This window comes from Coniophora puteana (genome assembly GCF_000271625.1).
Source record: "Coniophora puteana RWD-64-598 SS2 unplaced genomic scaffold CONPUscaffold_4, whole genome shotgun sequence".
NCBI lineage: Eukaryota > Fungi > Basidiomycota > Agaricomycetes > Boletales > Coniophoraceae > Coniophora > Coniophora puteana.
The window spans coordinates 1,751,960-1,777,156 of NW_006913056.1; the positions used below are offsets into that span (position 1 = coordinate 1,751,960).

General features: G+C 51.1%; 8 protein-coding genes across 8 annotated transcripts; 4 read left to right on the forward strand and 4 right to left on the reverse strand.

The window, feature by feature from the left end:
* Window positions 1-1,157: 1,157 nt before the first annotated feature.
* CONPUDRAFT_164118 (uncharacterized protein) lies at window positions 1,158-3,032 on the forward strand. The gene is made up of 2 exons (XM_007768777.1): window positions 1,158-1,780; window positions 2,059-3,032. The coding sequence occupies exons 1-2, from the start codon at window positions 1,289-1,291 to the stop codon at window positions 2,614-2,616; spliced, it is 1,050 nt and encodes a 349-aa protein (XP_007766967.1). The 5' UTR covers window positions 1,158-1,288; the 3' UTR covers window positions 2,617-3,032.
* A 3,689-nt stretch (window positions 3,033-6,721) lies between these two features.
* CONPUDRAFT_52592 (uncharacterized protein) lies at window positions 6,722-7,063 on the reverse strand (the record flags this gene model as incomplete). Its single annotated transcript, XM_007768161.1, has 1 exon — window positions 6,722-7,063. A coding segment is annotated over one exon (342 nt), but the record flags the coding sequence as incomplete, so codon positions are not given.
* Window positions 7,064-7,817: 754 nt separating this feature from the next.
* On the forward strand, window positions 7,818-9,571 carry CONPUDRAFT_101734 (NAD(P)-binding protein). Its single transcript, XM_007768778.1, has 6 exons — window positions 7,818-8,085; window positions 8,173-8,359; window positions 8,427-8,624; window positions 8,679-8,704; window positions 8,756-9,084; window positions 9,146-9,571. Exons 1-6 carry the CDS (start codon window positions 7,878-7,880, stop codon window positions 9,221-9,223), a joined length of 1,026 nt encoding a protein of 341 aa, XP_007766968.1. The 5' UTR covers window positions 7,818-7,877; the 3' UTR covers window positions 9,224-9,571.
* Window positions 9,572-9,738: 167 nt separating this feature from the next.
* Window positions 9,739-11,528, forward strand: CONPUDRAFT_101736 (uncharacterized protein). Its single transcript, XM_007768779.1, has 5 exons — window positions 9,739-10,040; window positions 10,091-10,324; window positions 10,379-10,819; window positions 10,870-11,043; window positions 11,097-11,528. The coding sequence occupies exons 1-5, from the start codon at window positions 9,856-9,858 to the stop codon at window positions 11,341-11,343; spliced, it is 1,281 nt and encodes a 426-aa protein (XP_007766969.1). The 5' UTR covers window positions 9,739-9,855; the 3' UTR covers window positions 11,344-11,528.
* Window positions 11,529-11,802: 274 nt separating this feature from the next.
* Window positions 11,803-15,742, forward strand: CONPUDRAFT_136269 (uncharacterized protein). Its single transcript, XM_007768780.1, has 16 exons — window positions 11,803-12,013; window positions 12,067-12,184; window positions 12,235-12,264; window positions 12,314-12,357; window positions 12,407-12,496; window positions 12,546-12,768; window positions 12,815-13,197; window positions 13,249-13,320; window positions 13,371-13,556; window positions 13,613-14,583; window positions 14,634-14,809; window positions 14,869-15,030; window positions 15,085-15,140; window positions 15,197-15,224; window positions 15,276-15,373; window positions 15,427-15,742. Exons 1-10 carry the CDS (start codon window positions 12,002-12,004, stop codon window positions 14,297-14,299), a joined length of 1,845 nt encoding a protein of 614 aa, XP_007766970.1. The 5' UTR covers window positions 11,803-12,001; the 3' UTR covers window positions 14,300-14,583; window positions 14,634-14,809; window positions 14,869-15,030; window positions 15,085-15,140; window positions 15,197-15,224; window positions 15,276-15,373; window positions 15,427-15,742.
* Window positions 15,743-16,476: 734 nt separating this feature from the next.
* CONPUDRAFT_81194 (uncharacterized protein) lies at window positions 16,477-21,027 on the reverse strand. Its single transcript, XM_007768350.1, has 12 exons — window positions 20,858-21,027; window positions 20,340-20,789; window positions 20,223-20,280; window positions 19,224-20,163; window positions 18,905-19,168; window positions 18,675-18,846; window positions 18,442-18,621; window positions 18,327-18,392; window positions 17,663-18,279; window positions 17,258-17,606; window positions 16,687-17,200; window positions 16,477-16,636 (listed from the first exon to the last, which is right to left on the reverse strand). Exons 1-12 carry the CDS (start codon window positions 20,879-20,881, stop codon window positions 16,563-16,565), a joined length of 3,708 nt encoding a protein of 1,235 aa, XP_007766540.1. The 5' UTR covers window positions 20,882-21,027; the 3' UTR covers window positions 16,477-16,562.
* A 150-nt stretch (window positions 21,028-21,177) lies between these two features.
* On the reverse strand, window positions 21,178-22,984 carry CONPUDRAFT_121534 (Aldo keto reductase). Its single transcript, XM_007768781.1, has 12 exons — window positions 22,837-22,984; window positions 22,673-22,787; window positions 22,543-22,616; window positions 22,457-22,493; window positions 22,295-22,397; window positions 22,167-22,242; window positions 22,083-22,107; window positions 21,905-22,025; window positions 21,792-21,851; window positions 21,632-21,735; window positions 21,427-21,581; window positions 21,178-21,367 (listed from the first exon to the last, which is right to left on the reverse strand). Exons 1-12 carry the CDS (start codon window positions 22,897-22,899, stop codon window positions 21,242-21,244), a joined length of 1,059 nt encoding a protein of 352 aa, XP_007766971.1. The 5' UTR covers window positions 22,900-22,984; the 3' UTR covers window positions 21,178-21,241.
* Window positions 22,985-23,307: 323 nt separating this feature from the next.
* CONPUDRAFT_101747 (reductase AKOR2) lies at window positions 23,308-25,152 on the reverse strand. The gene is made up of 11 exons (XM_007768782.1): window positions 24,831-25,152; window positions 24,698-24,771; window positions 24,615-24,651; window positions 24,477-24,555; window positions 24,350-24,425; window positions 24,262-24,298; window positions 24,064-24,214; window positions 23,962-24,015; window positions 23,816-23,898; window positions 23,606-23,760; window positions 23,308-23,551 (listed from the first exon to the last, which is right to left on the reverse strand). Exons 1-11 carry the CDS (start codon window positions 24,928-24,930, stop codon window positions 23,423-23,425), a joined length of 975 nt encoding a protein of 324 aa, XP_007766972.1. The 5' UTR covers window positions 24,931-25,152; the 3' UTR covers window positions 23,308-23,422.
* Window positions 25,153-25,197: the final 45 nt, after the last annotated feature.

A 25,197-nucleotide genomic window follows, 5' to 3' on the forward strand; every position in this document is an offset into this window, starting at 1 on the left:
TAAGTAAGCACGCTGACGGCCGAGCACCGCCCGTGCAGCCATGAACCATGAACACCGGTCAGCACCGGAGGATGAAATTAGGGTGAGGTGGGCGCCGTGAAGGAGGGAGGTGCGCTCGGTCGGGTCGCGCGCGGGAAACACGAACGTACAGTAAGAACTCCTGCCGCTATAATGTCAACATGGGTCAATGATGATACAATGCTCGGAGGGGTTGCAGTCAAGAATAGTAAGGTTCCACATTGTCCAAGGAAAGTAAGTAGAGCAAACGGTTGGGGAGGAAATTTTTAGAAAGAAGTTGCATGCATGGGAGCAATGTGACCTTTATATTCGCTGTGTCACGAACTCGGCTTCACTTGAGTGGCTGTTTGGTATCGTTCATGAAGGCGACTTTGAGTGTTATTGATCCCTCCATTGGCATCAGTTTGGATATTTTACCGGGGGCATAATATGCTCACGCGATGGGTGGAACAGAGAACACGGAACAGGATCATGACAGAATTCGCTGGCGAGCGGATGACGACAGAGTGATATTTGTTATGATTACATTTGTTGGCTCGGATTCCAACCAGGCTCCAAGGTTTTGAAGGTCGGGCGCTACAATGTGTAATGACGCATTAGTGACGAAGTGGCGAACTCCAGAAGGCAACGGCGTGCGCAGCTGGACCTCGATTTAGCAGGCATTGCGCGCCGCCCACTGATCATCATGGAATGCGTTCACCACCAACCCGGCGCTGCACACAAACTGTCGGCGAGAAAAATGCTGAAGAAACATCGAGCTCGGGAAGGGAAGAAGGATCCCCTCGGGAAGACGGACGGAAACAAGAGATCTGGCTGGATTGGGAAGGCGATCGGGTGTCGAGAAAAGCGTGAATTGCTATTGGATCGGTCTAGCCCGGTGGCAATAAGAAGGCCTCGACTTTATGTGTAATTCTGGGGTCACGACGGGGAGAATAAACGCGCGGATCGAGGATGGACAGTAGTAAACACCATTCTCTCACTGCACAGGAACCGGGCAACGTTGCCAGCTCGTTTGCTCCCAGGTCTGGTTCGTCTCATCCAAGCCTCGTGCTCATGGCGAGGTGGTCATGCGTCAGACTGCTCGTCCGCATACATAACTCAACAACTCTCCGAGCTTATGGTCGATTCTCCCTCCCGTCAATTACCCTTGTCTTCCTCCCCTCGCACTCTCGGCCCCATTCCCTCGACGTCACATAGCCAAACCTTTCAAAAGGCTACCTCCCCTCCGTCCTCTCCATTCACACCCTCCCCCCAAACAATTGTCCTCCCCATGTCGCGCTCTCCCTCAGTCTCTCCAAGTCAGTCTGCTCGGATCGCCCCTCCCCCGCGGCCTTCCTCTCGCTCCGAGCAGTTGCTCCGTAACACACTCCGCAAGGATGATGCAATTCGCTCACGAGCACCCACGACGTTGTATGACGACGATGACTGCGAATGTGAAAACCTCGACGCACTCATATCCCGTCACCGCCGCAATAGTGCTGCCTCGGCTTCCTCGTCCTCAAGCCCACCCCCTCGGAATCCACGAACAGTTTATACTACCAATGATGATGAGCAGAACGAGTACGCTCAGCTCATTCGGTCGAATTCCGCTGGTGCCTCTTCGCGGCGGCCAACACACCGCTCTCGGCAGTCTTTGCCCGACTCGCGCACCTCTCTTTCGTACATCGGCCAAGACCAGTACAACGAGAAGACGTTTGCCTCTGCTCAACTGCACTCTCGTCTCACCCGTGCGGTCCACCAGCCTCAACACGATTCCTTAGAGGTCAGTATCTTATTCTTCTCACACGATATATCACATTTAGCTGACATGTCCGAAATTTTTCATTTTCCTTCACGACCGGCCTCCCCTCGGGCCCTAAACTTCAAAACCTTGCAATTCCCCTCGTGGCCTACCGCGTACCTGACGATTTTCCCCAACCGAAATGTTGGTTCCGACACGCTGGCCTCGCTCCCCCTTGAATCTCCCGCCCATGCTCGTTGTCTGCACCTCTCATGTGCCTATATGGCGACAATGCCCATACTGTCTACGCTCTGCAACAGTCGTCGCCACCTTCGAGTCCACGGTCCTTCTTGAATTCACGTTCAAACTCGCGCGGGACTATGCAATCTGACTCGACAGGAATCACCGTACCTGAGAAAGAAGAGTACTCCGTTAATCATCCTTCACAACACCGATATGGACGCTCGTACTCATCAGCGGGGGCACACGCGCCGATGCAAGCAGGAACCAGTTCATCACCATCCCAGCTTCGCACTCCGAGTTCGCCGTGGCACACCATCCCTCTCCCACCATCACCTCCCGCGCCGTCACAGCGGCTGCCGTCCATGTCTCCCGTATCAAAACGGAGATCGGCAATTGGCGACTCGTTCTCAATGCATAAGCACCCGCACGCACGAGTACGGACAACCCCTGGCGGCCCGCAGACGGAGGAATTTGATGCGCAGACTGCCCTGCTTGCTTGCCGCGACCTGCAGGGATACGTCTCCTTCGCTAATGTCGCTGGCCTGGGTGCTCCTGCCGATCTCGACATGACTGAAAGCCCGATTGAGCAGCGCTCACAGCCCTGGGTTATGCGTGTGATGCGGAGCGTATTTTAGAGGCGCCGGCGCCACGTTGAGCCTTAGCTCGCGACGCCAGCCCTCACACGAACTTACACTTGCTTTCGCCCTGGACGGACAGACAAGAGGACATCGGCCTTAACTTATGCTGCTCGGAAATAGTTCCCAGCCCAGCCCTATACCGCACCACTCATCGGTCTCCACCCACGATTGAAGTGTACCATCATGCACGACTCGTTGCAGAGGTGATAGATGGCCTCCGAGTTGGTTTGCCCCCCTCATACATGCTATAATATTGCTTCATGTCATGAATGACGTCTCATCCACGTTGTCACTCCTACCTCATGGCCATTTGGTTACGTTACGCCTTGTACTGATGTTTCAACGAGTAGAGTAGATGAGGAAGACTCAGATAGAGTTTGTTGTATGCTATAATGACCCGGTCTGAACTAGCCATCTGCGCGATCAGGAGTACTAGTAGCGAGTCGACCCTTGTCAATGTTGGGAAGGTGAGTCGCTCGCGTGGATTGCCAACGTGAACCACCCTTGGGTGACTCGTTTCTTGTACCGATAACATCAGCCTGTGATGCTTCTGTCAACTTGCTTGACTCTCGCGCATGGTTCTGCCAGCAACCTTCCTTCCCCAACGCCTCCTACCGGCACACAAACACGCGTTTTTGCCACGTTAGCCGCAGCTTGAGGCGATGGATAATCTGTTTTGATCAGCGCGGCTAACCTTCCCGTAAAGTGAATTTGAACTGATCAAGGCATTATTATTAGCACTTCCTGGCCAGTTGCGGCGGAGGCCCGTCGCACTGGTAGCGCGATGGCCGCGTTCGCGTTTCAGCGTGTTCTCGTCTGCTTAATTGCCCAGATGCTGTATTCGCTGTAGTTCTGATTTCCTTCACAGCTCTTTTCAAGAGGACACAGGCAATTGATATATGGCGCTGTTGATGTGCACACAAGTCGAGTGTTGCTGTCGGTGTCATGTCAATATCAGCCCTGCCGAATTTTGGCGCGTCGGACCACTCGGGACCTCGGGCATCCGCAGTTCACCCTGTTCCTTCGACGTTCCTAGTAGGATGTTGATCCTGAAGCTGCCGAGATTGCAGTTACAAAAACGCGCGAGGGTGTTCGCGGTTGCTGTAGAGCGTATATGCGCATATTCATAGATCCGGCGGAATCAAGGTGAGTCTGTACAGTTTTACGCTCTGTGCTGTGAAAGCAGCGCTTCGAGAACGGTGGAAACTGGAGGGCGCACAGGCTAACCATAACTTTGGTCACCCCAGTCATTCAATCGTGTACCATGAGGCTCTGAGGCACATCGAAGCACTCGCCACAGTGGGTTCGAGGGAAAGATGCCGTGGGTGCAATGTACACGGTCACCTGTTGATTATCGTCGAATGGAAGGCGCGACCTACCAAGGCTTCCCGGCTTGGGCGAGCGGCTATTCATCGAAACAACAGCCACGAAACGAGGGCGCCGCGCAAGATCCCTGTTCAAACTTCAAAAGAAGGTGAAGCGTGCTGTGGCTGAACTGACGCGATACTTCCAATAGTATTCTCCCTAAACCTTACCAATGCCAGATGCAAGATACACAAACTCCTGAAGTCGTCGCGACGCGACTACTAGTAGCCGACAAGTGCATAACAAAACGGTACAGTAAACACCGGTGAGCGATCATGCGTATGGTGATAGGAATCTGCCAGATTATTCTTTAATCATTACCATGAACTGCCAGCGTTTCCAATCCCTCGAAGCAGATTCATATTTGTACCGTGCGGCGTACTGACCGCGCCGGCGTTCACAGTCGGACCGGCAGTACATAGTCAGTGAAAGTTGACAGCTTCGTGAGTTCAAGCATGATTTCTGTCGAGCACCAATTAGTCTTGATGCTAACTCCGTGCTTGACAACTACGCATGGCACCTGCATCTGCTGCTTTCATAGGACGCTATCGGGTGGGCCTCATAGGACCTTGCTGTGTGCTTGGGTAACATCCTGATTAACTGGCGACTCAAGGGTTCTTGCGACGCCTTTCTCTATCCATGCAATTCATCTGTTCGCCGACTTCGGCGTGGTATATCCTGGTGTGTCCCATGGTGTGTCCTACACCCAAGGAGTCGAACCTAGTTGTGTCCAGTGTCCACGGGGCACGCGCCCAGATGAACCAAGATGTGGGGAAAATAGCTCCGGCAATTGAAAGGAAGGGCTTCTTTTGCTCCTGACGATCGATCATACTTATAATCGATCATCGACATCGGGGAATGGATCTCTGTCGTTGCCTCGGTTCACTCTGCCATGAACTCCAACACAGACATATGTCCCCCTTCAGGATTTCTCATCTTCGGACGCTACGCTGGAAAACTTGTTCACGGCCGTTGACTGCGTAATGCCCCGCGGCGCTGTGTCGTTTTTGTTACAACGAGACGGTAAAACCCCTCAACTCTTTCTGCTATGTCGCTGGGTCACCAGTCACCGGTCAAGCCTCGAATAACTATCGGTCGCAGCAGTAGAATCCTCGTCTGCATGATTTTTCCTGGTCTGCATTGGGTCTGCTTTTTACTGTCAAGAATCTGAATCCTCGACTCGGGACTAGTCAAGCTGGTAGAGCGAAGTGAACTTGGCTGAGAGCTTTGTTGGTCGTCTTCAACAAGGTTGACTCAGATTTGGGCGCCCCTAGTCATGGCATGCGTTCGCCACATCTTCAGGATGAAGTTCTCCTCCGGTACCTACCCCACACCGTGCTTCGCGCAACTTCGACCAGTGTTGTGACCAGTGGCCGCCAAAGCGCCATGGAGCGCAGGTGGGTGCTTGGAATATTCCATGAATCTAGAAGGCACCGGAAATTTGGAACAAACAAGATCGTCCCTTGCCACCTTTGAGAAGCCTAGAAGCTCGAGGCTTGTCCTGGCTTCTCCCTCCCACTCGTCAGGCACAATCACTCTTCGAGACGTGCAAGCTTAAGTTCAGATCCCTCGGACAGCGCCACCAGGACTCCACTGCGCTAGTCCTGTAGGCTCATCTCGGGTTCACAACACGGCGGTATGGAGCAGTCTGGTCTTGAGTACCACCTCGGACACAACGCTAGGTCGAACTACCTGTATTTCCCACATGCTTCACATTTTAGCCAGGGAAGACGTCGTAAATTCCGCGATAGCACGCGGACTTCTGCTACCAAGAAATAAAAAAAGTTTATAATAAGCGCCTACTGCTTGATTGTCGCCCAACCGTGCGGGCACAGTGCGCTCTCGAAAGATCAGAGATAAGACTGATGTTGCTTAGCTATGCGAGTTGCCTACGCCTTATGGTGTTATTGCTGGCTAAATATACCTACGAAACAGCGGTGTAGCGCAGCTTGATCATCACCCATGAGTAGTGGAATCCCATGGAAAGGCAGTATGCGGCTACTTAGTATATGCAGTATGACTTGGCGCCCTCAGCGGGCATGAGACTGGGTCTGCATGCCTTGACTAACTTGACGCCCATGGCTGAGTTTAGTCTGTAAAAACTACGACCTAAGAGACAATCTACTTCGGCCTCAAGTCACAGTGGCAGGACTTGGCTTTTTCCAGGGCACTAGCGATCTGAAGTCCGTGTTTCGCACATTGAATTGACGGGGTACTATGTACGTTGACTACATGAAGGGGTTCACAATCAAGCAAAATTCCATTGCAACCTGAATCAGTTAAACAAGAGCGAGAGCAGATGTTAATGCGGCAAGCAAGGCCATCCCGGCGGCGAAACTGACAGAGAGAGCACCGCTGTCGTCGTTTCCGCTAGAATAAGAGCCGTTCTTGGCGGTTTGTTGGACGTCCGAAGGCATCTGTCCGTCTAGACGGTACTTTTGTCAGGTAGTTTAGGGAGCTTGCAAGAGGACTCTTACTAAAGAAGCTGTCCCCACACTCCTGGTGGAGGGAGCTATTATTGCTATCCTCGCTCTCGACCCTCGACGGAAACTCATGCTGAAGAATCGTAAGAGCAGCCTTTGAACAATCTCCGCATGTGACATTGGTTGGCACAGTAAGGCTGCCGCCTGACAAGGTGTCTGGGATGGCGGTGATAATCACGGTGCCACAATAATCTCCCGTGCTAATGCTGCATCGACTGTTATCAAATGCCTGCGAGAATAATGATACAGTAAACTCACTCCTTCAAGCAGCTAATCTGCCTAGCCACAGGATACAGCTGCTGCACAAATGTAATTTCCTCCTGTACGTTGCCAGTTCCGATGCCAAAGGTGCTGAGTTCTGATGAGCAGCCAGACGTGACGTTCGTGACAATATCTGCAATGGTCTGGTTGGAACACGACCCAACGTCGCAAAGACCGGAAAGCCAATTATTGAACTGAGTGTCTAGAGCGTCCGGAGTAGATCCTGGGTTTGTCGCAATAGGCACCAATCCGGCGGGATTGATGCAGCCTGCCTCCGAAGAAGCAGCTACTTGAGACAAGGCACCTTTGCACTGGGACGAAAGCCTGCGTACAGATTAGCTACACACTGGAGATGTTTGATGAGATGTCTTACCCTGACATCTGAGCAGAGGCAAAACCGGCGATGGTTAAAATCGTTGCAGAGGTGTAGAGCATCATAATAATCGTTCAACGCGTCCAAAAGTCAGAGCAAGGTATAGGAGGCGAGGGTTGTGTTGAATCCCATGTTGCGGGCACCATTCGCTATTTGACCGAACAGAGGAGTTGTTCCATGTCGAGCGGTACCGAACAGACAAATACAAAGTCCTCGATCAAGCGGACGAATACAGTCACGAGATGACCCTGAGGCTTCGAAGAATATCTTGATATTTCATTCCTGGATTTCAAGAATTGACGGAGACGTGTCCGTACGTTTTATCCGGAGTCAAGGAGCTTCTCGAGGACTTCAAGTGAGCATGGCCACTTATAACCAAGCCTAATGTGTCCTTAGCCATGAAGCAAGCAGGCAGAAGGAGAGGCTATCACTGGCACGAGACCGAGATGTTAAACGAGTTACGAGAGTGCTTCGGAGGGCCTGATCGGTTCTAGCGCTGAACGTGTCAATATGAGATCGAAGACATGCTCTGGCTTCAGGCAAGGAGATAATTCTTGGTTGCCAAAGGATGCACTGTTGCAAATGCGATGATAGTTTAATGGATAGAAGCCTTGAGTGACATAAGTGCTAGCGCTAAAATGGTCCGTGAGAAAGTCATGTTTACTTGAAGTTGTCAATGTCAAGCTCGGGTCCTGGGAACACGTCAGGGGCTTGTTGTTTGCTCTGATGCATTCGTTGCAGTACCACTGGCAGACTTTCTCTCTTAGTCTCTCAGCATGGCACGGTTCAGCGTCCTCAATTACTACAGGGAGCAGTGGAAAGAGCTTCCCCTCCCATCGGTGGACGTCAGTCACGATACACTCCTCGTAGTCGGCTCAAATGTTGGGCTCGGCTTCGAGGCTTCCAAGCATCTTGCTCGGATGCAACCCGAACAGCTTCTCGTGACATGCAGAGATGATCGAAAGTGCGAACAGACTTGCAATGGTGCGTGTTTTCTTGACGTGCGAGCCCGCCTTTTTTCATCTATCAAGAAGGCTACTCTCAATCATGATACTAATATGTCTCGTGCAGCTCTACGCGTGCAGACCTCGTATGACAGGATACGCGCCTTGCCACTAGAGCTCTCCTCCTTTGCCTCTGTGAGCGCATTCGCCGACAAATTCGGGTCAGAGGGCATGAACAAAATCCACGCACTAGTTGCAAACGCCGCTGTTTGTCCTGCAGGTTACTCGAGAACGGCCGACGGGTGGGAAGTGACGTGAGTACAAATTCAGCGCCGTCAGCTACATAGGTCCAAACTCACTTCATTCATGGGGTACCTATAGACTACAAGTGAACTTTCTGTCCACTGCACTTTTGAGCATCTTAATGTTGCCTCATCTCGTCGCGTCTGCGACTGCTGACAGGGCTGCACGGCTTGCTACCATTAACAGCTTCGGCTACTTCTTTGCATGGAGACCTAAGCCGCAGCCGCAAAAAACCCTACTTGAAACCCTTAACGATAAAGGTTACTGCCTTACGATGTAAGTTCGTTGCCAATCTTCACTCTCAGCCATGTCGAAGTTTGTGCACCACAGGGCCGAACGTTATGTGACTACCAAGCGTAAGACTGCTCCTTATTCCGCCTTGAGACATCAAGCTAAAGTACAACCAGTTTTAGGAGTGATGTTCTTCCGTGAGCTTGCCCAGCGTCTCACCTCTCCTACGCCCGTGGCTGTCTCCACGGTCAATCCAGGAACATGTCAAAGCGAGCTCTTCCGTAATCTTGAGGAACTGCATCCCGTTATGCGCTTGATTTTCACGTTCGGAAAGCAGCTTTGCGCTGTGCGTTCGACTGATATGGGGTGTAGAAACCTCGTGCATGCCGCTGTGGCAGCAGACGAGAGAGAAAGGCATGGATGTTCCGTGTCAAGCTACGAGGTTGCCGAGGAGCGCAATTATGTGCTCAGTGATGAAGGCCGTGTAATGGCAAAGCAGCTTTGGGTTCGTCTGAGAATTTATGCGCCATCTGTGATTGTTATTCATCTGTGAATCTCTTTGATAGGAAGAAACGATTGAGGTCCTTTCAAGGGCGGACTCTCGTGTTCCCGGCATAATTTCTCGCTATCTTCACGACGCTTAATCTGGGTTAAGGCTTGGTGATCGAAGGGTGGCGACTTCCACGCTGACTTGAAGGCATGCCGAATCCAAATGTGTTGCAGCAGGAGCACTTCACAGCTAGTGGAGCACGTTGAATTGGAAGAACGCAAGTGCTCCTATTATATCCGATGACTTGAATGTTACAATTATATCTAAACTTACATTGTTATCAAGTTATCTACGAAATCAGTAATACAATATTATCCTCGCCGTTCTCTGTTAGCCTACTGCGTTGCGGGCATGCAGGCATTGACCTAGCGCATGCCCTAGTAATACACACACAGAACATATAGCAATAATGATGAGTGAATAACAATGAAAGAGAATTTCCCTATGGCGAATATATTGCCTGAGTTGACACGCGAGCCTACGTCCCCAGGTTTTATAAGCTGGCCAAGAAGCTGGCAGAAACGGGACCGCGCCGAGCTTCGAAATCTTGCGTAGTAATAGTAATGCTTACTGTAAGAACGAAGACGCGTTTTCAGCGAGGACGATCTCGTTCTAGCCCTTTCGCAGCGACCGACATCTAGCGCGTCTGAGGCCTCAGACCATCGCATGCTGGCCATTGACTCTTCCAAGTAATGTTCCTATACCCTCACCGCAACCTCAACACCCATGAGTACTGAGATCTCGAGGACGTTTGAGTCTACTTTTGGACCTTCTTCGGAGCCAATATCGATCTCGGAGTTCCGAAAGACAGCTAAGACAGAGGTTAACGTCGACGTCAAGAATTCTTCTTCTTCATGGCAGCGTCTCAGTCAGTCTCAACAGCAGGATATCGAGCAGGAGTGCAATAGATGGCGGGTCCCTTTCCACCCCTTCTGTCCCGTTGCACTTACAGTGATCCTAGCATAACAGAGGTTAAGTCGACCCTTGAGACAGCATGGGACAACCCGTCTGTGTCAGGCTATTTGATGCGCACCCATGACGCTACCATCTCGGAATTACAGAATCAAGCCGGTATTGTGTCGGAAAGCAAGGGTGCGAGACGATCCCGTAGTGTCATTCCAGATGCACAATCTTGGCCTGCAGTCGCGACAGACATGAAAGAGAAACTAGAAGCTATTGAAATCCGGAGCTGGCCGTATGTTATTCTCAAATGATATCCTTTACCTTTATGTGCTCACACAACTCTTAGGTACACTGCGGATGCAACCTGGTTTATCCGCACACCGAAGAACTCAGACCACAACGCTATTACAAGGGTCAAGGCCAGTGCTGGGTCTGGGAATAATCCTAAGGCGGGCGCAGCAGGCGTCGGTGACCCAGAAGGCGGCGACGTCTCGACTTGCTCTGACCAAGAAATAACTGATCCGCCAGCTGTGATAACGGTTACAGTACACAATTGCGTGTCATGGGCCCACAGCATCCTGACACGCTCCTCTCAACACGTAGTCCTATCCTCGCAGACATTGGCAGATCTTATCGAGGTTGTTCCCTGCCCATCCAAGAAGCTACTGTATGACCAAGACACAATAGATTCAAGTTCAGGGCCCTCAATACAGCACGACGAAGGATGCCTCGTCTGTATAGAGGGGTTAGCCTATGGAGATGGAAGAGAAGAAGATGAGTATGCTGCGTGCGTCGTCAATCTTCACATAGCAGTTTGTATGCTTGACAAGCAAATAGAAACCTGATCGCACAACTTGATAAACTCCCAGCGGAGAAACGGCCTCCCTTGCAGAAAGCAGGGACGTCTCTGGCAAACACGACTATAGACACACTGTCCCTCAGAGTAAATCAACCTTATTGGATGCTACACCAGGGAAATTGTGAACATTATCTTGTCGTAGATGAGATTAGGTGAGAGTTTTCTCACCTCTTCTCCTCTCCGCCCGACTGGAAGCTTTCTTCAGGCTTCGTCATTCAGCGGATCCCAAGTGTGGTTATCCTTTGACCACCCAAATCACTCCAACTTTGCTCGACATGTGCCGGGCGTGCTCGAGGGTACCTGCTGCGTACTCTATCATAGGCGACCTGCGGGTGGGAGAGAGCCCATGTCCCCTGTGTGGGCCTTGTTGGAGAAATTTGGGGCCTTCCGAAGGCGTTACTGTGGTACCACTTCTCACTCATGAGGAGACTGAGCCGTCGCGCCAGGCATGAACAGGCGTGTGCATGTAGTTCTGGAGTCAAACTTTGCGCTGCCAAGTACTTTTGATAAACAAGTCAATCCTTTCAAAATAGCATCCTGTGACGAAAGGGTTTCTAAGTAGATGGGTTGTCACGCGTGCTCCCCACGCGCTGATTGACTGACGCGCCGGGAAGCGTTGCAATTACATGTTCTTCCCCACCATACGTTCTCATATTGACATCCAGCTATTGAGTGCTACTCTCCTGGCCTCTAGCCACTACAACAATGGACAAGACAAAGTCAAAGTTGGCAGCCTTTTTTGAAACCGAGGAAGAGCCCTCCTATCCAGTGCGATGGACTGGACTTATCTTCACGATTGGCTCACTCAACCTTTTCTCCACGACATAGCAAAAGACCGTCGATGACCAGAAGCTCGCTCAGTATACTCAAGGAACTGTACGCAAGTCTCGTCGGGAAAAAGAGAAAGAGGCCGCGGAGGCCAAGCAGCGCGAGGAAGAGCAGAACCAAGCCAGGGCATATGCAGACTTCCTCCATGCGTTCGAGGGAGAGGAAGCAAACCGACGCAAAGCTGGCTCGGCCTTCGTTAAAGCTGGTGAATCTACCAGTGCATACCAACCATTAGTGAAGGAAAGAGATCCGCCTGAGACGTCGCGTTCGCGCTCTAGGCCAATGTTGGATGATGTATGTCATTATTCCGCATGGGCTCTCGAACATCATCCAACTAGCAACTACAGCCACCTTCTCCTCCAAGCAATACTGCATCTAAACCCAAGGGAAAGCGCGCTATGGACGCATTTCTTGAGGAGATTAAGAAAGAGCAGGCTATGAGAGAAGCAAAGTACTCTCGAGGAGGTATAGAGACATTGTCATGCCTTGTTGGCATTTATTCTGATCTATTAAAGCTCACGGTAGATCTGTTACCGCTCTGGCCGGTAAGCTGAATACATAACGTATCATTCTAAAGCTAAGAAAGCGCGCTAGCTTACGAGAGTCAGAGTGGGAGCAAAGACCGAGGGGACCCAGAGGTTAGTTCTTGTCATCTGTTTTGCAGAAAGACCTCAATAGTGTTTATAGACCACAAACCTTTTTGTTGCGAATCTTCCCTCGCATGTCACTGAGCAAGCGCTAGGAATGTTCTTCGCTCGACATGGGCCAGTTGGATCGGTAAGATGAATAAAGATGGTCTTTTGCTTTTGTGGCTTACGTATCCAAGGTGAAAATTATGTGGCCTCGAGGTGACGCTGCTGTGGGCCCTGGAGGCGATATGACGGCTTCTCGCCGCAACAAAAGCGCGGGCTTGAGTGGCTTCGTTTCCTTCATGAAACGTAAAGATGCCGAAACTGCATTGCGAGAGCTGGATGGCTTCGACTGGGGTGGCTCAATCCTGCGCGTAGGGTGGAGTAAGGCCGTGCAGGTGGCTGCAAGGCCTTTGTATGGTATTGGATTCATCTCTATCTAGTGATTTTCGCTGAATTCTCTAAGCTGTACCTCGCGCCCACTCACGATCACGATCCCGCTCTCCGCGACGCCGTGACCGAAGCCGAAGCCGTTCGCCCTCTCGCGAACGGAGGCGTTCTCATTCTCCTTCAAGGGAGAATCGCTATCGTTCATCGCGTCGTTCTCGCAGTCGCTCACGAAGTCCGAAAAGACGTAGAAGGTCTCGCAGCCGTTCTCTTAGTCGAAGCCCCCGCAGAAAGGATTCTGTAAGCCCTCGCCGAGACGATGAGGACAACGATACCGGCGTCACAGATGGTTTTATACGTGCCGTTGCGGCTGAAGTTCGAGGCCAAGGCAACAACTTTGAAAAGAGGCTGCGTGAATGGGAACGTGATAACAATAAATATGCCTTCCTCACTCGACGAAAGGTAGATATTCTTGCTCCTGTGGGATACTGCGCCATGCTGATCGTAATATAGCATCGTCGGCATGTCTTCTATCGCGGCTTGGTGGAGAGGACTGACCTTACGGGCTCAGAGTTTGTTGACGAGGTACGTGAGAGTTGACTCCGAGTCAACATCATACTAACAAATTTACCAAGGGTTATAACTCCGCTTATTCTACGGATTCCGCTGAAGAATCAGAACAGGAAAGAACAAGAAAAACTACACTTGGCAAACTTGCCCGGAAGAGATTCGAATCCATGCTTCGGGGGTTATCGGGGAAACGCGGAGAACTTGCACGATGCATGGCCTTTTGTCTCGATCATGCAGAAGCTTCGAAGGAGGTACGTCTGTGTATGCTCAGGAAACGATAGTCACTTACACATCAGCTATCGTGTAGATCTCAGATGTCATCATCACGTCTTTATTGGTCGATTCGACGCCCGTTCCCCGCAAAGTGGCACGACTGTACCTAATTTGTGACATCCTCCACAATTCAGCCGCCCCCGTCCCCAGTGCATGGAAGTTTAGGCAGGAGTTCCAGTCGCGCCTGGGAATCGTATTCGACCACTTCGCCGCCATATATCACTCATTCCCAGGACGTATCACGGCTAACACGTTTAAGAAGCAAATAACGTCGATCATTGATATTTGGGAGGATTGGATCGTATTCCCACCGGAATTCACAGCCGAGCTTCGGGCAAGGTTGGACGGTGTTAGCCACGCAGAGTATCAACCCAAAGCAGAGGAGGCACAACCCACCGCGGCGGAAACGGAGGCAAATTTTGCCTCACGATTTAAATCCAAATCCTTCCAACCGGCAGCCGAAGCCGAGGGACCAGCACTCACAATCGACAATTATGTGGGGTCTGGAAATGCTGCTGACGTCGATGGCGAACCAATAGACGATGTTGATGGAGTGCCTATAGACAATGTCGACGGCGAACCAATCGACGACGATGTTGACGGTATTCCCACCAATGATATTGACGGCGAGCCCATGGACGACGTTGATGGTGAACCTCTCAATGATATTGATGGAGAGCCCATGGACGACGATATGGATGGTGCTCCCATTGACATCTGAGATGATCCCGGCACGCGTTGACATCAATTAGCCTCTAATTAATAGTGCTTTTTTGCCCAGGAATATATATGTTTACACTTTATCCAGTGTGCGTGATTCTAACGCTATAGATACCAAGCTTCTACCACCCAATCAGCCGATAACCTTGTTCACACTCGGAGCCATGCATGCAGAAACCAATGCAGTGTCGGTCCAAGTGCTGTCACTAGTGTTGGTGGGGACTTCACTCAGGACGTACGACGGGTCGAAGTTACCAGCGGCCCAGCCGACATATCCGAGGATAACTAAGCAATGATATTAGGAAAGTTAGTTTACAGGAGAAAACACAGCCTACCGTCAGAGTTTTGAGCCTGGTACTGGAGCTGCGAACACATGTACTGTTTGCAAGAGTCAACGTTACCGCCACCGGTCTCGGTGTTCAAAGCTTGGCGCTTGTTGGTCCGCAGCCACTGCGAGAGAGGCTCCCAAGCAGTGTCAATGTTGTCCGTTGTGCACTCGGCATTGGTGCCACTTATTGGAACATCTCGGCGTTAGAAAGTGTTCATATGATGGTTAAGGGAAGAGCGTACGAGTTGTCATGGTCAAGATACTTGTGGACGTCCATGATCAGGCCAGTAACGCTCCCGTCAGGGTTGGTGACCTTGTTAAGGAGGTCGGCGTTGCCGCCGGATACAAATGTCTCGGCAGACGTGTAGTTGCTCCCAGGAAGGAGAACGAGCTGACTCGTAGCACTGGCACGCTTACTGTGAGTTTATTGCTCCTTCACGCCCAAGTAGAAGATTTACCCAGCACTACGGATTGCAGTAACGGCAGCTTGAACGGTGTCGGCCCAGGTAGGAAGCTTCAAGTCATTTGCGTGTTAGTTAGCGACGGTATCACACCCAATTGGAACCATACATCAGGAATGTCATGAGGTTCATTCATTCTAGAAGATCTCGGTCAGACAAAGGACGATTGTTTCTTGGGTCTTACTCACACCCCGAAGAGAAGCTTCGTATCGGTGGCATAGTGCTTCGCCAGCGAGCTCCAAAGAGCCGCGAATTCATCATTAGAGGGTCCACCCTGACCAATGATCTAGGATTGAAAGGTCAGTATTGTGGCGTAAGCTTTCAGCAGAACATACATACTTGACCGTTGTAACGAGCATAGTTATGAATGTCAAGAATACAGCTAGCACCAGTGTTCAAGCAGGCCTGCACAAGGTCGTCATACTTGGCCAGATTTGTCGTGTTCAGGTTACCGTTCGCCTGGTTGTTGGTGAGGAACTGCCACGAGACAGGCAGGCGGAAGATGTTGTATTGATCGTCGCTGACAAAGTGCTTCATCTGGCCCTCACCGTCGTGACCGTAGTACTTGAGCAGAGGTGGCCACGCTCCGCTTGCGTCCGCCGTGCCAGAGGTGTCCATCCCAAAGTCTTGAGAATGAGGTCAGCACGCTGTATGCAGATCGTCCGTCATAATGTGCGCACCAAAACCTGCGATGTTGACGCCGGCATAGGTGAGTTTGCCGGTGTCCGCGGCCGCCAGGGCGGCCATGCCAGCAAGGAGACCAAGAGTGCGTGCAGTCTGCATAGTGGCTTAGAACCGGCAGAGATAAAGACTTGAGGGCTTGAGGGATAAGCTCGAACATCCTTGCACCTTTTAACCACGGCAATCACTCCTTGCATTACCCGCTACCTCGATGTGCTCGTCACTAAGTAGGCATGCATCTGTATTGACATTGTCCGGGGAAACTCTCCGAAGGTTTGCCGAGCCAATGCGGATCAATACTCGGTCAGGGCAAGAAACGTCAGAACCAATTGACTGTCAAAAGACGTCATAAAATGTACGCAGCAAGATTGTGCGGCTCATCCTTGGGTTCATCCTCGGAAAGCCACAGCAATGCCATGTGGATCCGAGGCGACGTCGCAGGGAAGCCTACGGAAGCATCACAAGTCACAAGCATGTCTTCAAGCATTTGCTCCTATTGCCAGCTGTTTCTTCTAGCGGAGGTGGGGTTCACGATCAATGGAGCGAAGGCCAGCCAGGGTCATATGATAAAAGGCACGTAGGTTGTAAACATTTATAGGCCGAATTTCTGCCATGAGTTTGCACCTTACATTGACAACACCTGCGGCTTGCCTCCGGGCCAAGGCTGGCTTGGTGAACGACGCCAATGTGTCCTATTAGCAATATTTATCCTGTTGATTGATATTATGATAATGGACGTAGAGTGACAAAGCATGACGACTGCGACAATGCATAGATGCTATTCATATCATTAATTAGCGGCGTCCAGCTCTAGAAGAGGCTTGTTTAAGTATCGCATCCTTTGCAGCTTCGACTGCCGTCTCCGAGCCTGCGAGGCGGTATTAGCACGGAAACACGCTGAACAGCTCCAGGGCCTACCGATGATGATGATATCACTGCTCTCCCTGCTCACAGTGATATCGGCGCCAGTTTCGTTCCGCAGACGCATGACGTTGGCTCCTTTCGCTCCGACAATCCTGGGGAAAGCTGAGCGATCAGGCAAGGTCAAGAAACCGACGTGAGTCATGTTTTCCGCCTGCTGGATGGCCTCCTGAATGGCGACCTGAGCACGCTCTAAAGCGCCGTCATCCCTTGCCTTCAAGGTCCACTGGGAGTCGCCCTCCTCCGCGTCTTGGTAATTAGGTCCAACTTGCCACGTAATGTTGGCTGGCACCTCGCTGTCGTCATCATCGATGCGAGCCTCAGAGCTGCCTGACTGCGGTGGGGCAGTGGGGACGGCTGATTTCTGAGGCATGGCTGACTGATCAACCTGCACGCCGTACGAGCGAAGAGTTCGGAAGAAGCCGCCTTGCTGGGAGATAGCATGGTGGTACTTGAGAGGGACGCTGACTACAGCTGTTATGCTTTCGGGAGGTGGTGCCTTAACCTGCGACTGCACAGGCACTTTATCAATACCAAGCATATGTCAACGTCTGACTAGAGATGTTACCTTCAGCTCAGCAATGGCATTTTCGCAAGCAGCGCGAGAGCCAGACACCTTGACGATGTTGGCGGGGCTTGCATCTACAAGTTCGTCCATGTTTTCGGGATCGCTAACCTGGTTATATGAGCGAGAACCAGGGAATTGAACCTGAACACTAGTTCGGTTCTGGAGATCATTCAGGTGTTGCCCACCCCGACCAATGAGAGTGCGATGCTGGGAAGCAGGGATCTCAACAGCCAGGACGACGCGGTCCTTAAGTTCAGTGACAACCTTCTCCAGCTCGGCCTTGATCTTGTTGACAAGCTTAGGTTCTCCACGGAGGCGAACCTCGTCCGAGGGTTCGCCCTGTCTCGGGCTGGGTAGAAGAACAGATCAGACATGATACTGTGGTTGAACAGGCGAAGAGCTTACAATCTAACAAGACCAGCCTGGACTTTGGAGTCATCGGGACCACCACAACGAGCGATGATGTCCTTTAAACCTTGCCCGCCGGCGCCAATAATGGTGCGATGGAACCGTTGCTCGATGTTCATGCTCACTGTGGTCTCCTCGCCGACGGAGTCAACAATGGCCATGATGGCAGACTTAGCCGCGTTGATGCCCTTCTTAGTGCCACGAACGACGATGTGCCTGGTGGAGTCATTACCCTCCACCCTGTCCACATCGATTTGAGCGTCGGTGTCGTCTTTGATCTCGTTGATGGAGGCGCCTCCTCGGCCAAGAATGCGAGCTACGGTATGTGTCGGGACATCGAACTCAAGAACGTTGTTGTTGTCCTTCTCAAATTCGAGAGCGTCTAGCAGTTCAGCCTTGGCGTGTGCCACACCCTTCTTGCCTCCCTTGATGAGAACTTCATCAGCCTTGAGCTGCTCGCGAGTCCTGCCCTCTCCGTTTTCGCCAGAAGAACGAGGGAATGTGATCTTGACAGCATACTTCTCCTCAAGTCTGATGGCGTATTTACCACTCTGACCAATAAGAGACGCATGATACCGGGCGGGAATGTGGAGGATTTCTGAAGTCTCATCTGCCTACGAATCCTTAGGATTGAGTGGAAGAATATATGCGTGGAACTCACCAGTCTTTCGACCTGTGCCAGAATCCTCTTCTTAGCTTCTTCCACATTCTCCTTGCGGCCGGTAATCTACCAGATATTGAGTAACGATGAATCAGGGCTCATTGAGATAACGGACCTTAATCTTGGATTTCTGGTGAGCAGTCCTCTTCTTCTTGCTGAACTCTTTGTCCTTCTCGTCAAAGTCATCATTGACATCAACCTTGACTCCTAGAACGTCGCGGAGCTTGTTAATACCAGCGCCCTGTGCGCCGACAATACGACCAACATATTCTCTGTCTATGTCGAACTCGGTAGACTAGAGGTAGAAAAAAATCAAACAGTGTATTTGTGTACAATTAGTCGACTCACATAGCTACTGATAATCGCATCGTTCTTGGCATCATCAACGACGGCAAGTATCTTCTTGACAGCGTTGTCGACGTCGCTAGCCGAACCGCGAACGACGATGACGTTCTCTCCAGACTCGTGGCTAGCACTAGCGCCGACCCTGACGGAAAGAGCCTGTTCTTCACCGATGATGCTATATGGATGCAATGTTCAAACGGGAACGGTAAATTCGTAGAAGGAAAACCACTGACGCGTTGAGAGTAGTCCTGTCCTTACCGACCACAGCATCGTGCCATTGCTTGTCAACAGGCACAACCTCAGTCTTGATCTCGCCAGCATCTTTGGCTACTTTCAGGACCTCCTTAGCGACTTCATCGAGGTGCTTCTCCTTCTCATCTGGCGATGGCGAGGCAGACGGGGACAGGGGGTCATAAACGAGGAGAACCGACGACTGCTCCAAAGATTCGGCTGGGAAGAAGAGTTGGACATTGTGCGTCTCGTGGAACTGCTTGAACCTGCGGTCATGGTCAATAAGAATGAAAGGTTTGGAGTCGCAAAGTAAATAATTACTTCTTAGCATGTTTGCCCTGGATAACCCGGTGGACCAAATATTCGACGGGAACTTCCTTGGTAGCGCCAATAAGCTTGCCGATGAGCCCAGAAACTTCTCGAACGACGTTGTCAACTGCGGCTTTGTCTCCGACGATATCAATGTTGAGTACGCTAGCGCGTGCCACAGCTGCTGTCGAAGGAGTGAAGACATCAACACCGGGGTGACCGTTGCTCAAAGTCTTCGGATAACCGATGCGAGTCATGTAAGTCAGAAGCTGCTTGGACAACGAGACTGGACCAGGGAGCGGGAATTCGTGAATGTACTTCGAGTTCGCCTTTTCCATGACAGCGCTGAGACCGTTGGTCAAGTCTGTCTGATTACCCCAGACAGTGATTTCGTCACTGGGCTCGTCCGCGGGGGCAACCTGAACGGCGCACTTGCTCTTGGTCATAATCTCCTCAGCAGCCCTGTCCACAAGAAGACGATGCTGGCGCTTAGGGAGCGAAATCTTGAGCGAAGTGATGTTACTCGTGGTTTGCTCAACGACGCCCTTGATCGACTCTATGACGCGGTGTACCGCTTCCCTGTCACCGCTAACCGTGATCTCACGCTCTGCGTTGTTGAGTGCGAGATGGATCGTTCCGCCTTGGGCGGCCTCGACGAATTGAGCACGGCGGACAGTGACAAAAGGCAAAATATGAGCTGGGATATCGCGGACGCGCTGGGTGATGTTCGAGGTACGAGAAGAGATAATTTCGTTTATCATGGCCCGTGCTTCGATTACCAGAGGCTGAGGACCGGTAATCTTGATGGGAACTAGGACCTCGTCCTCTTCGTCGTCAGCGCCGGGAGTGACCTTTCCGCTTGCAGTACCGTTGGCTCCGTTTGCGACCTCCTCCTTGCGGGGAATATCAATCCTGACACCAGTTTGGTCGCGAATCTGTTTGAGAGTGGCGCCTGAGCAGTGATGATTTTGAGCATGGGAGCGTGGACCCGGCAATGGGATTACGTCTCACCTTTAGGACCGATGATAGCCGGGATGGTAGAAGCAGGAGCAGGCAGCTCATCTTCAATCTTAAGCACTAGGGTCAGCACGGAGAAAACCAGACATACACGCGAGGATTACTACTCACGACCGGGCTGAGCGAGGCGAGGAGGCCGCGCTTGGCCTTGTCGAGCTCCTTCTGGGACTCTGCCTTCATGTGGAAGGTAGTCTGGCGTGCTCGTTGATTTGCCGAAGCCTCGATCTTGACCTTGAACTTTGTCATGACCTGCTTGAGGACGTCACCGAGAGTCTGGGGCTTGCCATCCCTGTTAGGTGGGACATCCGTGTAAGGGAGAGTGAATGAGTCCGAGGGTGTGGCCTTGACGGTTGCCCTGATGCGGGGACCAGCGTCCGATCCCCAGGTCGCCTTACCAGGGGTGGTGGCAGCAATCGGCGACGGGGCCAGAGAAGGGAACGCGGTGGTCGAGTTCGTGTCGGGCGTGGCGTGGGCCGACGGGCCGGGACGAGGACGAGACTTGACCGGAGAGTCCTCCAAGGACGGGAAAGGATCAGGAGCCCCTTCGAGCTGGTGTCTTTTCTGTTACATGCATGTTTTGCGTGAGTCACCCAACATACGCCCCGAGTATGCAGCTTGGATATCCTTACCTGGAGATCGGCGGCAGAGAGCATGACTAGTACTCGCAATGAAGGCGGTTGTCCGAAGCAATTAACCTGTTGACGAGAAGAAACCTGGCGTTGGACTCAGCTCGACGCAGAACCCAGCGCAATTAAACCAAGAAAATGTTTGGGAGAAAAGAAAATGTTGTGCAGTCGTTTACCTACGCGGCAACACACGACGTGTTCTATAGACGTGGAACTTACTTTCCCTTTACGCACCAATGCTGGCATCACCACCGCCACCCCCTATATATCCCCACACACCTTCGTTCGACGATGATCGATGATCAGTTGTTGGTACATAGTATATAAATACAACATGTAAATGCGCTCAAGTTTCATGTAATTACACCGAACGGGCGCTTGGAGAGTTTACCACCCCATCTGCTCCATCGTCCATCCCCAAACTTTGCCGTCAGCATCAGGCTTGTTACAGAGTCGCTGCTCTTTATCCAGTGCAGTCACCTCGGCGACCACTTCTTGCGGGAGATGATAAAGCTAAACGTTCCGATATCTAAGTTGTTGAACATCGTGAAAATAATTCCAAAAAATCTCACATTGAGGTTATCTTTCTGCCTCTGCATGTCCGTTGATTTAGGAACAGCAATACCCCCCCTGGCGACATGCCACGAGAGAACGATCTGCGCCGGCGAGGTACTGTACTTCTTGGCTAGTTCCACGATCTTAGGGCTGCTTCGTACAGTGTCGTAGCCTGAGGCGCGGTAACAATGCTATATTGGACTATATTAAAACTTTGCTCACCTGTAGGGGTATATGCCGTCAAGAAAATTGGTGCAGGCTTCCCAGTCCTAGTCAGGGTCTTGCAGTACTCGAGAAGGCCAGGTTGAGCCAAAAGAGGATGCAATCTGTACGAATTGTGAGCTCTCCAAGAACGTTTACCATAACACTCCCAGCAACTTACTCTACTTGATTCACCGCAGGCCAGACAGTTGTCGTCGGTGCCTCCAGGAGCTTCTTGAGGCTGATAAACCCGCCATGTCAACTTCTGAGACGTTTGTTTGCTGGTATACTCACTTCTTAATCGAAAAGTTACTGACACCGATAGCCCTGACCAATTTCTTTTCCAACACCTTCTGCATACCCTCCCATGTTCGGGTAAAGTCCCACGCCTCGTCGAGGCCACCAGAAGCATTCTCTAAAGTTGAAATTAATTGGCTAGGTCATTTTTGATTCATACATTAGCGGAACGTACCGGATTGTGGCCAGTGAACGAGGTACTAAGTAGTGAACATCAAAGTGAGTTATAAGTCCACATTTGGACGAATGAGCTACTTGCAAGATCGTAGTAGTCAATTTCTGCTCGCGCCAGGCTCTCGTTGATTGAATCTTCCACCGTCCTTCCGTGCTGAGGTCTTTTACATCATCTCAAATTGTGAAAATCACTCCTTGAAGGATTAAACTCACGGAAGTTTAGTCGTGATAAACAGCTTTCTTCGCTCGGTTACGGGGTCCGAGCCAATAGAGGCGGCATACTCTCGGATAGCTTTGCCCACCGACCCCTCGGTGCCTAGCACGAATTCTAGTTTCAAACTTGAAGCTTTACATGACTGGTGTGACCCAACGTACCATAGCCGTGAGCAGTATCCAAATGTTTGTAACCCGCCTGCAGAGACATGATGCGACAGATTTTATTGAAGATCGTTACCACTTACTTTCAGAGCAGTCACAATCCATTCTTTTGCAGCAGCCTGTGTCTCGGGTGTGGTCCCGCTCCAACAGCCAAGACCTATGCAATGAACTTAGTGCTCCGGAAGGCCCGACCTGAAGTACTAATCAGAGTACCTATGACGGGCATGTGAACTTTGCCGACGTTTTCATCTAGCACACCATTAACGAGCTCGATGTGAGGGAGTTGTTCGAATGGTTTCAGTTGAGGCATGTTTCTGTGGGTGATAAACTAGAACTAGGACATTTGGCAAAGCATGGGGTAGAGACGAACAGCTCACCTTCAAGATGCTTGTTGGAAACGTTATCACAAGCAAAGAACATAACTTCGACGCTCTAATCATATATGTGCGGCATCGCTGGGGTGAGTAAGCACTTTTCCCCCAAAAGTGCCAAAGTCTTTTGCCTGGTCACAAGGGCGATCACGATGGATCGTGTGGCACACCAAAATATCGCTTCAGCCATCGGGAGAACCATTCTGAACGTTGTAAAGCGGACAAAGCAGTCATACCCCAACGACAGTTGAGCCGAAGATTACCCAGGGCCTCTCACGACGCTTTCCGTTTGACGCCGGAACCAACTTGTAACGCCGAGCGCGTCACCATGAGTTGAGCGTAGGGCGGAGCGGCGGGCAGCCGCCTGCAAGCGCCGAGGCATGGATGCTCGGGCCTATACATACCATTAAATGTGGGTGGGTACTTAAACCCAGGAACAGGAGGAACGTGACCTTATCAGCCAAGAGTACTCAAGGAACAACTCACGATCCGTACGTTGGACATACATGTGTAGCATAAATCGCGAAATGAGCCGGTATTGCTTGAGTATTGCAGTCGACCATTGACCTCATAAAATGTTGAGCCCCCTCACTCAGTCCCAACCCAGCTGCTCCATGGTCCACCCGTATATCATCCCCCGTTCGTTGGGAAAGTTGCACAGGCGCAGATTGCTGTCGAGAGCATCTATGCGTTTCATATCCTCGTCACTGAGGTCGGGAAGCTAGAAACAAGTTAGCCAAAGTGATACATAGCACAAAAGTCATTTTATACTAACCATAAGGTTCTCCCTTTGACGCGCCTCATTTGTACTCTTGGGTGTTGCAGCGCATCCTCGTTTGACATGCCACGCCAACACAGCCTGAGAAGGAGAAACGCTGTACTGCTTCGCGATCTCTACGATGACTGGGTTCGTACGACCTTTCTCATATGCTTGGAAATGACGTTCAACTCCTTGCAACAACGTAGAAAGAGCAGACTCGTTGACCTGTAGGAGTATATGCAGTCACTTTGATGCCATTTTGCTTGCAGAATTGAAGCAATTTCGTTTGAGCGAGGAAAGGATGCAATCTAGAGTGGATATTGACATCAGTCTCTGGCCTAGCTGCTGTCCCCTTTCCAAAGAGTACTAACTCGATCTGATTCACGGCGGGGCGAACTTTGGCAGTTTGTAATAATTCGCTGAGCCTACAAAATATTGCATTAAGTCATTTGGAAGGGGGGATTTATGCTCACGTCTTCTCAGAGAAGTTGCTAACTCCAATGGCTCTGGCTTTTCCGCTAGCAAGAACCTTTTCCATATCTGCCCAGGTCTCCTGGATAGTGGGACTCTTGATGGCCTCTATGGCATTTGGGTCATCGGGATTCTTCGGTCGCCCGTAGCCCTCTGCAGTAGATCAGCGTAGAAATTGGCCAGATACCGTGAACACCCACCAGGATACCTCACAGCTTGTGGGAAATGGATTAAATACTGTCATTCGTTAGGGGCATAGTAGTCATGCAAGCTCTTAGACGTAGTTACCAGATCAAAGTAGTCAAGTTGGGCGGCCTTTAAACTCTCATCTATTGATTGCAGGACATATCCTGGGTGGTGCCATCTGCGACGATGACTTAGAAGTTGGTGCCGAGCTGATATGAGGGTACCTCACGGAAGTTTGGTTGTGACGAAGATCTCTCTTCTGTCGATTCCCGATTCACGTATGGCTTCACCAACGAGTCTTTCAGTATCTAGCAAAACAACTCCTTGATTGAAGAGCCGTTTAGAAAGCGATCAAATTGATACGGACCGTACATCCAAGCCGTGTCCAGATGCCTGTATCCAGACTTGGGGCAATGAGTGGTTGTGAAAAAACAACCAAGGCTAACTCACTTTGAGGGCTGACAAAATCCAGCCCTTTGCTACCTTTTTCTTCTCCTCATCATGAGAGGCAAAGCATCCGAGGCCTGTAGGAAGTACATATTGGACCGAGGAAGTTACCCGTTGCAGCTATCCATGAACTGACCGATGGGTGGCATTAACAACGTGACATCGTCCTGGAGATTCGACGCCTTTGTCTTCACTTCAAGAGGGACCTTTTGCAAATCAAGGAACTTGGAAGACATTCGTGTCGCGGAGTAGAGGTGACGCCGTACAGCAGAGTTTGTGCTCGACAATAATCATAAAGCAGGGGCTAGCAGGGCTTAAATATAGCGGGGATGTCAAGGACACACGGATCGGAGTGCCCGCCACCAACACATGGGAGGTTATCCGGTAATCAGGCATGCATCAGGATGATCTCATGGTACAGATGGTGGCTAACTCTCGTGGGCTTCTTCGCGAATATGAACGCCAAGTAAGCGTCACGGTTGTAGACAGAGCTCGACAGGGAG